Source organism: Chlorocebus sabaeus, chromosome 10 (assembly GCF_047675955.1).
Source record: "Chlorocebus sabaeus isolate Y175 chromosome 10, mChlSab1.0.hap1, whole genome shotgun sequence".
Classification (NCBI taxonomy): Eukaryota; Metazoa; Chordata; class Mammalia; order Primates; family Cercopithecidae; genus Chlorocebus; species Chlorocebus sabaeus.
In genome coordinates, this window is record NC_132913.1 from 11,237,840 (window position 1) to 11,250,787 (window position 12,948).

General features: G+C 41.7%; 1 protein-coding gene across 5 annotated transcripts in view; it reads right to left on the minus strand.

Annotated features, from left to right (window-relative positions):
• Nucleotides 1-256: 256 nt before the first annotated feature.
• Nucleotides 257-12,948, minus strand: part of RALB (RAS like proto-oncogene B) — a 41,378-nt gene continuing 28,686 nt past the window's right edge. For all 5 annotated transcript variants that reach the window (XM_037988096.2, XM_007964696.3, XM_007964697.3 and 2 more), the window contains exons 3-5: nt 9,566-9,774; nt 5,563-5,740; nt 257-1,831 (exon numbers count right to left, since the gene is read on the minus strand). In XM_037988096.2, the coding sequence (XP_037844024.1) occupies nt 1,712-1,831; nt 5,563-5,740; nt 9,566-9,774 (507 nt within the window). In that variant the 3' untranslated portion in view covers nt 257-1,711. The remainder of the gene's footprint in view (nt 1,832-5,562; nt 5,741-9,565; nt 9,775-12,948) is intronic.

A 12,948-nucleotide genomic window follows, 5' to 3' on the forward strand; every position in this document is an offset into this window, starting at 1 on the left:
CTTGTTTCAAAAATTCAAGAGTGTCATTACCCTCAACTTTTTAAATTTTAAGAAGAGATGGAGGAAACATGAAGTTAAAATGACTGCTGATACTTATCATTTTATTTCCCCCAACTCAAGTATTAATTGAAATAGTTTGTCAGATATTGAAGAATTCCTGACAAGAACAATAATGAATAACTGGCCATTCCTGGAGTACTTGCATTTCACATGGATGACAAAAGGATAAAATAAAAAGGCTGAAATCCCAAGAAAGTCTATTTGTCTGCTTTTTTATTCAAAAAAAAAGCCCATGATTATTTGGGAGGGGATACAGGATCGTTTTCCAGTCAGATCATAATTTCTACAATCTCTGTGATAATCGTAAATTCAAAAGGTTCCCGCTCTCCGCACCCCAATTCACTTTTGGCACCTATATATGAAATGTCACTTCTGAAAACTGGGAAAAAATGTGAATACTGGGCTTTTTACCACAGTGCTCCTTTCCTGATGAAAATCTTACAGTTTGCTCAATTTAAAATACTGATGCAAGCAAGTTTAAAAATATCTCATCAATGAAAATCTTTTTCTAACTATCTGGCTATCTTAGAAAATAATTAGACTAGAAACAGCAGCCAATTCTCAGAGGCAACGGGGCAATGGCTTATCTCTCTCCACTTCTAATTTTAAATTTGGAATTACAGAGCAATTCTATGAGAGGTAGCAGAAGGTCTGGCACAGGCTCTGGCTTCATGATTTCAGAATACAACTTTAATTCATCGCGTCTTTGGGAAGAGTGTGTGTGAGACACTTAGCAAGAGGCTCAGTAGACCTCCGTGTGCAGTGACGCTGATCAGAAAGACACATGCATTCGCCACTAGTGGAGAGGGAGGGGCCTAACCAGAGGACGAGCAGTTAGGAGAGGACTTAGCCAAAGAACTTAAAAATATCCACATGAGTGGAATCGTGTGTCATTTATAATGTACACCATTCTTGAGTCTTCACTTGGTCTGCCAAAAAAAAAATTCCTACATAAAAATCAGGATGCTTACAGGAGAAAAATAACCAACACAGACTATAATTGGCCAGTATTTAAATAAGAGGAAAACAACTCACAACTTTCACTTTTCATATGTGAGGAGGATTCGGAAGCTTGGTATTGACCTATTTGGCGCAATTCAAATTCATTTTTTTAGCTGTTTCAGATCCATAGGGTATTGCCAAGAAACTTACCCAAAAACTCGGTGGATTTTTCAGTGTGCTTAGAGCTGAAGGGATTTTTCTCAGTACTACTACTAACCTGATAAAAGTGGGAGGGCATCTTACTCCACTCCCTCCTCCAAAACCCACTACAATATTTATAGTTCAAAACAAAGGATGGTAATGTTAGAAAACTAGGAACAAAATAAGATGCTGTGACAATTCTCTCTCTCTGTAATTTACAGCTGTCTCCTACCTGTGGCACTTTATACATAGTTAAGCTTTTGGGAGGGAAGAAGGGGAGAAGACAGAAACTCCACAACCTCCTGACAAAGCAGCCCTTCCACTTGCATGGGCTTGTTTCTTCTGCCAGCCACTGAGTCACAAAAATATTTTTCCCCATTTAAAGAAGTCTGAGTGAATGAAGTTGGGGAGAGCAGGAAGCACAAGCAAGAAGTCAACCACAGCCTTCTCTTTACCAACCCAGCCCTGTGTCCTTATGGGCAGCTGGCTTCATCCGTCACCTTGACATTCATAGTAAGCAACATCTTTCTTTAAAACTTTTCTTGTTCTTGCCGCTTTTCTTGCCATTCTTGTCTTTGTTTTCTGACATCTTCTTTGTTCTGATTTCTCTCATTAGGTCAAAGAACACCTGGGGGGTGAGGAGGAAGGAGTAAAAAGAATAGTGAAGATAGAGCCATTCATTTAATGATTTTTTTCTTTTATTAACCTGACACTGTGAACACAGCATTGAAGGATTCAATGAAATAATTTGACTCAGCAGGATATGTAGTTATATTTTAAGGCATAAAGTCAAACTGATTTTTATAAACCATATGTCAACAGAAACAATAGATATGGGGCAAATAAGAAAAATTAACCTTAAAAAATTATAATTATACAAAGCAAACATCTCTCATGCAACTGCTCATATCACACAACTGCTCAAGCCAAGGACAGAATCATGGTACTGTCACTGCCATGCAACAGCGGCTTTTTTTTTTTTTTTTTAATTCAGACAAGGTCTCCCCATGTTGCCCAGGCCAGTCTTGAATTCCTGAGCTCAAGCAATCGGCCCACCTCGGCCTTCCAAGTGCTGGGATTACAGGCATCAGCCACTGCACCCAGCCTAATGGCTGCTTTCAAAATGATAAAATCTTACAATAAGTTTGATGAAAGGTAAGATGTATTTTTGCATAGAACAGATCTACACATTTATAAAATTTACGAATACTGAGAGCAATAACAGCAAGCAGAATTTCTAGCATTTCCAACCACCAGGAAAGGGAAGAATGCCATGATGAGTCCCTGCTCCCAGGTGCTCTTGACACCCCTGCATCTGATTTAATCCTTACAAGGACCCCACAGAGATTGGAACATCACTATGCATGACAGTTTTCCCAGCTAACTCCACAAGAGCAGCCCTGGGGAGGCAGCAGGGTGGGAGGAGGAGGGCGTAAAGTATCAACAACTAAAGCTCCTGCACTAGGGGACTGAGAAGACAGAGGAGGAGAGATGTCCTTCTGGCCACCGTCTCCCTCCCCACGCACACTCCCCCACCCTCAATCTCAGGAACAACCACTCCTCCGACCTTTGTGATGTCAGCCGAGAGGAACTTTATCAAGAACTGATGAGACTTGTCCTTTGAAGGTCAGGGTGTTATTTAGATACGGATTATCCTTTTGTCATAGTAGTTTGGGTTTTGCCCTCTGCTACCAGCAATCATGCCAGAGGACTGATTATACCCAAGCAGACAAAATATGAATCCTACGAAGAGACATTTGAGATTTCTCACAGAGAATGATGGAGACTGCAAGTGTGGGACTGAGCACAGTCCTTATCTTTGGACATTCACACAAAACCACAAGCTCCTTCATGGCCACACCTTCTTCTTGGTGAAAAGCAAGATCAAGCTTCTGGAGTGTGGGGCTCCACATGCATTTACCACCAGCTCCAGGCACAGAAAAGCACCCCCAACCCCAGCCCCCAGCTAGATCAGGCCAACCCAAACACCCCTTCTCGCCAGCCTCTCAGGAAAGCACTACCCGAGACAGCAACAGTGAACAGCTTCAAATGCTACACGTTTGTCTTTTTGTCCTAACAGCAAAAGACAAGAGGAGGGGAATGGAGTGCATCCAACTTAAAATGATGACAAAGTTGTTCATGGGCTGATCTTATCACACCTTTCATATAAATTCTTTACAAGTGAATACAATGCTGCCAGTCATAAATCTCTGCTAGTTCCTGTTTGGCAGGTCAAGCTGGTCCAGCAGATGAGGGGAGATGACAACGCAGACCCCCCACACGACAACCCATCCAGGAAATACACATCCACAGTTCCAAGCTGAGAGAGTCTCCCTGATTTTTTTTAAATGAGGCATATTTCTGGATTTCCTGTGTGGTTTCCACAGCTGGAAAATAATTTAATAAAAATATTTTAAGTAGCACAAGAATATAAGAGTGTAAGAGTTGAGAGATGACAATATAAAGAAAAGCTGACAAAGGAACATGCGCTTCCCATTGCAGATTACAACTAAATGGACTTAGGTTGTAGGATATATGTATCCTATATGTATATCTGTCCTACATGTATGTATCTCCTAAGATATATAGTTTTATGTACGATACATACAAATAGCTGCATCTTGCCAAAGTGCATCTAAAGCAAATCCCTTCTAATACAACATTCTCAATACCAATGTTCTTCTAGCACCATTTCAAGTGAAAATAAAGCTTGGATAAAAATCTCTCCCTCGGGCACGGTGGCTCAAGCCTGTAATCCCAGCACTTTGGGAGGCCGAGACGGGCGGATCACAAGGTCAGGAGATGGAGACCATCCTGGTTAACACGGTGAAACCCCATCTCTACTAAAAAAAAAAATACAAAAAAACTAGCCAAGCGAGGTGGCAGGCGCCTGTAGTCCCAGCTACTCGGGAGGCTGAGGCAGGAGAATGGCGTAAACCCGGGAGGCGGAACTTGCAGTGAGCCGAGATCCAGCCACTGCACCACTCCAGCCTGGGCGACAGAGCGAGACTCCGTCTCAAAAAAAAAAAAAAAAATCTCTCCCTTGTCAGGTAATGAGGCAAATGGGAATGTTTCTGCACAAGAAAGAGAAACAGAAGATGGGAATATGGGGGATTCAGATGCTGATGCCGCAGAACAAAAAGCAGAGGTGTCCACTGTGAGGCCGCCAAAGTGCTATGTGCTTAGATTGTACAAGCACACGGATATGCAGTGAGAGCTAGTGAATGAGCTCAAGGCAGAAGGAAAGCCTCATCTTTAAGGTACAGCATTAAGATTTTAGCTGTGTGGCAACCACCTTGAACCTTAATTTTAAAAAGAAAAAAGGCCTGACAATAGCAACCCCTGACAGGTGGATTTTCAAATTGTCAGCATTCATCATTGTCACTCAAGGTCACCCTTTTATTAGCTTCAGAGATTTGACTGAGAAAGTATGCTTGGATGGGATAAGAGAAAAAAAAAGAGAGATCCCAGAGAGTTGGATTTCTGAGAGCAAATACTATTTACAGACTACACTACAAAGACAGAACACTGTGGCTCTGTCAGTGAACAGTAAGGTGAAAAGAACAAATCTAACCAATAACTCAATGAAAGCAAAATCAAGAAGCTCCACGTATCTTTCAAGGGCACCTATGGGGGAACCTCCTAGAAGCAGCCAGGCCCGCCCACCTTGCTCCTGAAGAGCAAGGCTGTGGGAGGTAAGAGCCCACACAGAAGCTAATGACGTCCATCCCTCCAGCCCAGCCTTCACAAACCAATGGCCTCGTCCCACCATCCTTCCCAGGACCACACCAACAGTAAGCATAGATGGCCGGGTGTGGGGCTCCCACCTGTAATCCCAGCACTTTGGGAGGCTGAGGCAGGCAGATCACTTGAGCCCAGGACTTTGAGACCACCCTGGGCAACATGGTGAAACCTCATCTCCACAAAAAACAGCCAGTGTGGTGGTGCTACAGGTGGTGCACACCTGTGGTCCCAGCTACTTGGGAGGGTGAGGTAGGAGGATTGCTTGAGCCCAGAAGGCAGAGGTTTCAGTGCACTGAGATCACACCACGCCAGCCTGGTGTCACAGTGAGACTTTGTCTCAAAAAAAAAAAAAAAAAAAAAAAAACACACACACACATTAGGCATACTCTAATGAAACCTCTTGACAAAGTGAAAGGTTCTGTGAGCTATTTGAAATACAGGGTGATATCCTCTCAATGTTTCTCATTATAATCACGATAATGGCTTAGACATTCATATAAATCAGAACCTTCACCTAGTTTTCATAAATGGTTCCGTAAAACCCAGCAGGTGAGATGCCTCCATTCTGCTGTTTCTCAGGTCTGTTTCTGAGAAACACACAGAGTGCACACCTACCTTGTCCACGTTGGCCCGCGTCTTCGCCGACGTCTCCACATACTGCACGCCCCACTCTTCGGCTTTACTCCTGGCCTCCTCCACGGGCACCTGCCTCCGCTCCTCTAAGTCAGACTTGTTTCCCACGACAAGCAATGGAATTTTATCTTCCTCAGCCTTCACACGGAGAATCTGTTCCCTAAGGTGTTACACCAAAAATACAGCAGCTAAAAAAACCAAAGTAACAACCCCAGTTTTGTGAACCCATCTAAAATAAAAGCCTTTCCTAAGGCAGAAGGGGAAAAAAAATAATCAGATTTAGGGCATGTTCTGAGAAAGCACTCCCTAGAGGCAGTCATGAGCGAGACAAGTGTCTTCCAAGCCTGGTTCTCAGTTTGCCTGCATCAGAATCCCCTAGGACACTCATTACAAATGCAGATTTCTGGGCCCAGTCTTACAGAAGTAGGTGTCTGGATAGGAGCCCAGGATTTTGCATCACAACAGGGTCCCCAACTTACGCACAAAAAAAAAAAGAAAAAGAAGAAAAATGGTCAATCTCTGCAATAAAAACAAGCTAAAGGAACTATCTCCATAAAATGCTAATTCCCCTGAAAATATTTCTTTGTAACATAAAAGCTATGAAATCCAGTGTTTTCTATACGGAAGGTGGCAGCCTGTTAGTGGATCACAAAACCAATCTAGTGGGTCACAACCAGCAGTTTCCCCCCTCTCCCTCAATGAAATAGATTATAGAACAGAACTGAACAGATCAGAAATGTCCAAGGGAATCTCAAGTAGGAAAGGTGAATATTGTTTTGTTTTGAAACTTCAGCTTTGATTAGATCTGCATGTGTACAAGACAAGTATGTCATCCCACCCCCAGTTTCTATGCAGACACAGTAATGTTAGAGGCCACAGAACTGGGACAGATGTGTTAGGCAGTAATCACATTCTAATACATACCATTTTTCTACTACAAAGTGAAAAAAACGAAAGGAAATACTACAAGCCCTATGGAAAAGTTCTTCAAAAGTGTCTTCTATAAAAATACCATTTCCCATAGCACATTAAATTTTACATCTACTAAAAATTGTCAGCTATCTGAAAGTACTAATCAAAACCAAGTATTTTTTTAAAAATTAAATATCCCATTCCCATTATTTTGGTCCAGTGAGAATATTTCTATTTTTATATTCCAATATATTCTAAAAAGAGTCCCCTTCAAAATGTATTTTTTAGAGATCTGCACTGATTTTTACATGGTATAGGGTAACATTTCACAATAATAAAATTATTTTCTAGGCCAGGCGTGGTGGTTCACATCTGTAATCCCAGCACTTTGGGAGCCTGAGGAGGGAGGATCACTTGAGCCCAGGAATTCAAGACCAGTCTGGGCAACATAGGGAGACCTTGTATCTACAAAATAATAATAATAATAATAAAATTTCCATGTAGTCAATTTAAGTGCCAGATAGCAAATATTTTAAGACAAACTAAAAAGATGAAAAGATGCTTGAAACTGGCTTTGTGTAGCCTTGTTATACCCTACATTTGAACTCGGGTCAAAGAACAAGATACATTTAAAAGTCACGTGATCAATATAAACTATGAACAATAAAAACTGATAGCTTTCTGGCTCATTAGCCTTGCAGGGGAACACAAAATTACCTCATTGATAAACATATCAATCCAAAAATGGGAGTACCAAGTTCTGGTCTCTTAACGACAAGCCTATTTATCTTACTTCATAAAATATTTTCCAGGAAAAGTTTCAAGGAAGACAGCATATTCACATGTCATTTTATATTGGGGCCTTTCTATTTGGAAGATAATACAGAAATGCTGTTTTAAAACTGCTAACAGGTATGAAGTAAACTGACTAAGTTTAGCCACAGGGCTCAGATAATGGACCTGCATTCTTCTGTTCCCAACAACGTGAGAAACCTAAGCAAAGTTCAAGTCAGAAGAACTAACTTCCCCTTCTTTCTGGTTTTAGGTATTCATCTGTCCTTTTTCTTCTAAGGATCTCTCTTTTCACCTAACAACCAAAACCCTTTTCCATGATGAGGGGAGCCCTGCTCCTACTCTGTGAGAACGCCCGAGTACTATCTGTGCGTGTGGTGACTGAGGAGAGGACAAGGGACACTTTAAATACCTGTATTTCTTCATATCCTCTGCAAAGGACTCTCCTGCCCACTTCCCTTCTAGGTAAGTCACAGAACAACAGGAAATCAAAAGGCTCGGGGCAGGGAAGAAGAAGGGAGTGTGTGCATCTGTCCTGTTTTACCTTCTAGGAGGCATTAAAAACACAACTATGTAGATGCAAACAATTATAAATGCATGGGCTACATTCAAACAGAGCAGCCCTTAGGAAGGTCTGAAATGTCTAACAAGTAACAGGACTTCTCATAATGAGTCACAGTCATTTAACTGGTCACTGCAACACACGCACTCTGCTTCCAGAAAAGTAGGTCTTCGACTCTGAAGCCTGCAGCTATGAAGCATCTCTGAGGCACCTCCCTATTATCTTTCACTCGCCCTGCTGGGTGACCTGCGCTCACCTGGCTCAGGGATGCTTCCGTCCAAGTCCTGGAAGGATAGTTAGCTTTCTCCTTTTCACCTCTGGCTGAGCACCTTACTGTCAGACCAGAACTTGCTAAAGAATTTTAAAAACTGATTGATTTGGGGCTTTTTCTCTTCAGTTCCCTCCTAAACTCTAGATCTGCTTCCTAAAAAGTCATCCAGATAGATACATTTATAAGAACAGATTTTTTAAAATACAATTACGTAGGAGAAACAGGAAGGGCATCGGGTAAAGAGACATTTATGGAGCGTAATAATTATGCCCAAAAGGCTATTTCTTTATAACAAAATGAACTTAAGGTATTGTTCACTGCCATATTTTTTTTTCTTTCTTCTCTAACACCTTCATGGAGAATAACTGCCACATTTTAAAATAACTAACAATGGATATTCTACTCACTATGGAAGTGCCACGTGTGTATACTGTGACAGGGCCTGGGGACAATGGAGGGTAACCAGCTTCCTGCCCCCATGAAATTCACCGTCTAATGCATCCTTTCATTTCATCTCTCAACTCACAAGTGCATTTCCAGAGAAAGAAACAAAATCCTGACACTAAGTACACTTGCCCATGGTCAGTGAGTGGCAAGGCAGGGATTCAAACCAGGTCTCCTGACTCTAAAGCCATGTTCTCACCCCTCCACTATGCTAGAAGTCCTTAAGTAGCAGCAAATGGTCATTTTGACTCACATCTTTCACTCTCCGGTCATTGTTTCATAACCTTCAAAACAAACTGAATCTGCTACTTTTTTTTAGTAAAATTATTAAAAAGATAGATGGTTAATTTATCAATGAAAATCTCTCAGGATTTATAGGAACAAAATTATAAGTTCTTGAGTATATGGAATAGCTTCATTCTTTTTCAGGGACAATAAGACTCTTAAAATTACTTCATTCAGAAATCACAGATCAGGAAAGCCCAAAGAGATTATAATCATCATGGTCTATAATGTGCCAAGATTCAGAAAGCCCCAGAAGATTCTTTTTTTTTTTTTTTTTTTTGAGACGCAGTCTGGCTCTGTCGCCCAAGATGGAGTGCAGTGATGCCATCTTGGCTCACGGGCTCACAGCAACCTCCGCCTCCCGGGTTCACGCCATTCTCCTGTCTCAGCCTCCCGAGTAGCTGGGACTACAGGTACCCGCCACCATGCCCAGCTAATTTTTTCTGTATTTTTAGTAGAGACGGGGTTTCACCGTGTTAGCCAGGATGGTCCCCATCTCCTGACCTCGTGATCCGCCCACCTCGGCCTCCCAAAGTGCTGGGATTACAGGCGTGAGCCACCATGCCCAGCCCTAGAAGATCCTTTAGACAGAATTATTCCTGAGAACAAGCTCAGCCCTCTCCTAGTATGCTCAGCCCCAAACTCCTTATAAGCCTAAGACATAGTAAAAAAAGGCAAAAAGCCTCCTGGGGGCTTCTGCTATTTCATTTCAGACATACCTGAATTCGGCAGTTGCTGTAAAGGATTCATGTTCTGTGATTGAGAACACAAGAAGAAACCCTTCCCCACTCCGAAAGTAGTTATCCCGAATGGCTGCGTAGTCCTCTTGCCCAGCGGTGTCCAGAATATCTATCTGAACTTCTTCCCCATCAAGAACCACTTTCTTTCTATAACTGTCAGCTTTGGTAGGTTCATAGTCTTCTACAAACTGAGGAAATAAACATTATCGGTAATTAACAAAGTCTTAAGGGGAATAAAATTTGCCAAAAAACAAAATTCCACATATGGGCACTTCACACTATCAACAGGATACCATAGAAGTAACATTTTACATAATACTTCTGTTCTTTATAGTTCCATTTTGCCATTTTTTGTTTTTAAACAATAAGGACAGATATCCCAGTTTACAGATGAGGAAACCAGGCATAGAGCAGAACACTTGGTAATATTATTGTCAATATAAAATTATAATGCAAATACCTGCAAGGGTGAGAAACTGGAGTTGTTATTCATAACAGAAGTATAAAACTCATCTGAAAAGTAATTTGGCAAGATGTATGATATGGTCTGGTTCTGCATCCCCACCCAACTCTCATCATGTAGGATGTAATCCGAATTATAATCCCAGTGTGTTGGGGGAGTGACCTTACGGGAGACAATGAGATCACGGGGGCGGTACCCCTATTCTATTCTTGTGACAGTGAATGAGTTCTCACAGGACCTGATGGTTCCATAAGGGACTTTCCCCCACTTCGCTCGGCACTTCTTCCTGGTGCCTTGTGAAGAAGGACATGTTTGCTCCCTCTTTTGCCATGACTGTAAGTTTCCTGAGGCCTCCCCAGCCCAGTGGAATAAAAGAGGCTATAAACCTCTCTTCTTTATAAACTACCCAGTCTTGGGTATTTCTTCACAGCAGCAAGAGAACACACTAACACAGTGTACCAAGAGGCTTTTAGTGGTGTGGATTTTTGAGAAAGGAATGAAGTACCAACGCACACTGCAACATGGAAGAACTTTCAAAACATGATGCTGAGTGAAAGAAGTTAGACATAAAGGCCACACATTGTATGATTCCATCTAGATGAAATGTCTAGAACAGGCAAATCCATCGAAATAGAAAGCGGTTGCCAGAGGTCGGGGTGGGACGGGGAAGCAGTAAAGGGGAACGACTACTAATATGTAGGTTGTTTTTTTCTGGAGTGACGAAAATGATCTAAAATTAGACAATGGTGATGGCTGCACATCTGTATGAATATACAAAAAAAAAACAAAAAACTATTAAATTGTACACTTGAGGCCGGGGCGGGCGGATCACCTGAGGTCAGGAGTTCGAGACCAGCCTGGCTAACATGGTGAAACCCCATCTCTATTAAAATTACAAAAAATTAGCTGGGCATAGTGGTGGGTGCCTGTAATCCCAGCTACTCAGGAGGCTGAGGCAGGAGAATCACTTGAACCTGGGAAGTGGAGGTTGCAGGGAGCTAAGATCGTGCCATCGCACTGCAGCCTAAGCAACAAGAGAAAAACTCCATCTCAAAAAAAAAAAAAATGCACACTTTAAAAGAGCGAATTTCATCATATGTGCATTACACCTTAATGAGGCTGTGATTTAAAAATTTTTTTTACTTAAAAATGGAATTGAAAATGTCAAAGTGAATTAAGGATTATTTGAAGAAGACTGTTAAAAAGAGTATCATCAGTTAACAGCTATTCAAAAATAAAAATATTAAGACATGTTTAGAACTAGGTTCTCTTCAATGTGTACTAATAAATTATCTACCAACAGAGATGTGAAAACTTGCCTATGCTTTCAAGTGTCCTTCTTTTAACTGCTTTCCAAAAAGAAAAATATATGACAAAAAATCCAAAACACCACTGCCCTCTGAAGATCTCTGAATTCTACCATAAATTATCTCAACTGTGTATTTCTGAGCTTCCAAGAATAAAGTCAGCCAGAGTTCCACTGGCTCCTTTGACACAGAAGTCAGAATGTCCTGCCGTACGTACCTACATACATCTGTACTCGATGAAAAGTATGTTGATTACCCCAACATTCCATTACAACCCTGATGTTTACACTGCTCAGCTGGAAACAGAAAATCACAAAGTCTTTGTATCCTATTAGCATGATCCATACTTATCCCCTACTGGCCTTGCAGAGCTCTGCGTGGCTCAGTTTCAGATGCCCAAGACACACGAGTCTAAGACCAACTTCATGCAGACCCCTTCTTTCTAAGCTGACTTTCCTCCAAGCTGACTTCGCCGGAGACTGAAAGTCTGAAACAGCTGCTGCCAAAGCCTCTCCATCCCCAGCCTTACTCTCCCAAAAAAGGCAAAAACAAGTATGTTAGGCCGAGCATAAGGAGGTTAGAATCTGACTGCTGCCACCCTGGCATCTCCCTCCAATTGTTCTCAAAGTCAGAACTTAGACAAGAATAAAGACTCTGGGACTACGGCTCCTTCCATAATCTAATCTTCATGAAAATGCCATCATAGAAACTAAACAACTTTAAATGAGGGTTAAGCATGCACTATGAACAAAGAGTCTGAACGGTGCAGGAGACTTCAGACCAGGGGTGTCCAATCTTTAGGCTTCCCTGGGCCACACTGGAAGAAGAATTGTCTTGGGTCACACAAAAAATGCACTAATGATAGCTGATAAGCTAAAAAATATATATATCATGAGAAGAATCTCAGAATGTTTTAAGAAAGTTTACAAATTTTTGTCGGGCTGCATTCGAAGTCATCCTGGGCCACAGGCTGGACAAGCTTGATTTAGACAGCTGACCTCCCTGAACCTAGAGCTCAATTTCCTTTGGTGAAATCAGGCTTGACTAGATGATCTCTCAGGCAGGAGCTGCCACACCTGGCCACGTGTCAGAATCACCAGGAGAGCACCACTGAAACAGAGTCCCAGTTCTCCAGCTCCACCAACATTATTCAGGAGGCTTTTTTTTTTAAGTCTCCCAGGAAATTCTATAATCAGCTAGGTTTGAGAATTACTGCTAAGGTCTCCTTGAGCTAAAAAATTATGATTCTAGAACCATTCTGTCCAATATAGTAGCCACCAACCACATTTCAAATGCACAACAGCCACATGTATCAGACAGTATAGATACAGAACATTTTCATCATCATGGAAGGTTCTATTAGCACCATTTTAGAAAATCAGTTAGAACTCCTCCCCCAAACATACACTACTTCATTTCTATTCCTTCCTTGCCCCGATTTTATTTTACAATTTCTTCAATAACTGCCACTTTCCCGTTCTCAAATATGTTAGCCCACGAGAAAAACAGACTAAGGCCAGGCACAGATTTCTCTGGTCTCTGTAAAGAGAATAGAAAGAAGAGAAAAAACTCTTGAATCTTCTGCATGCGTC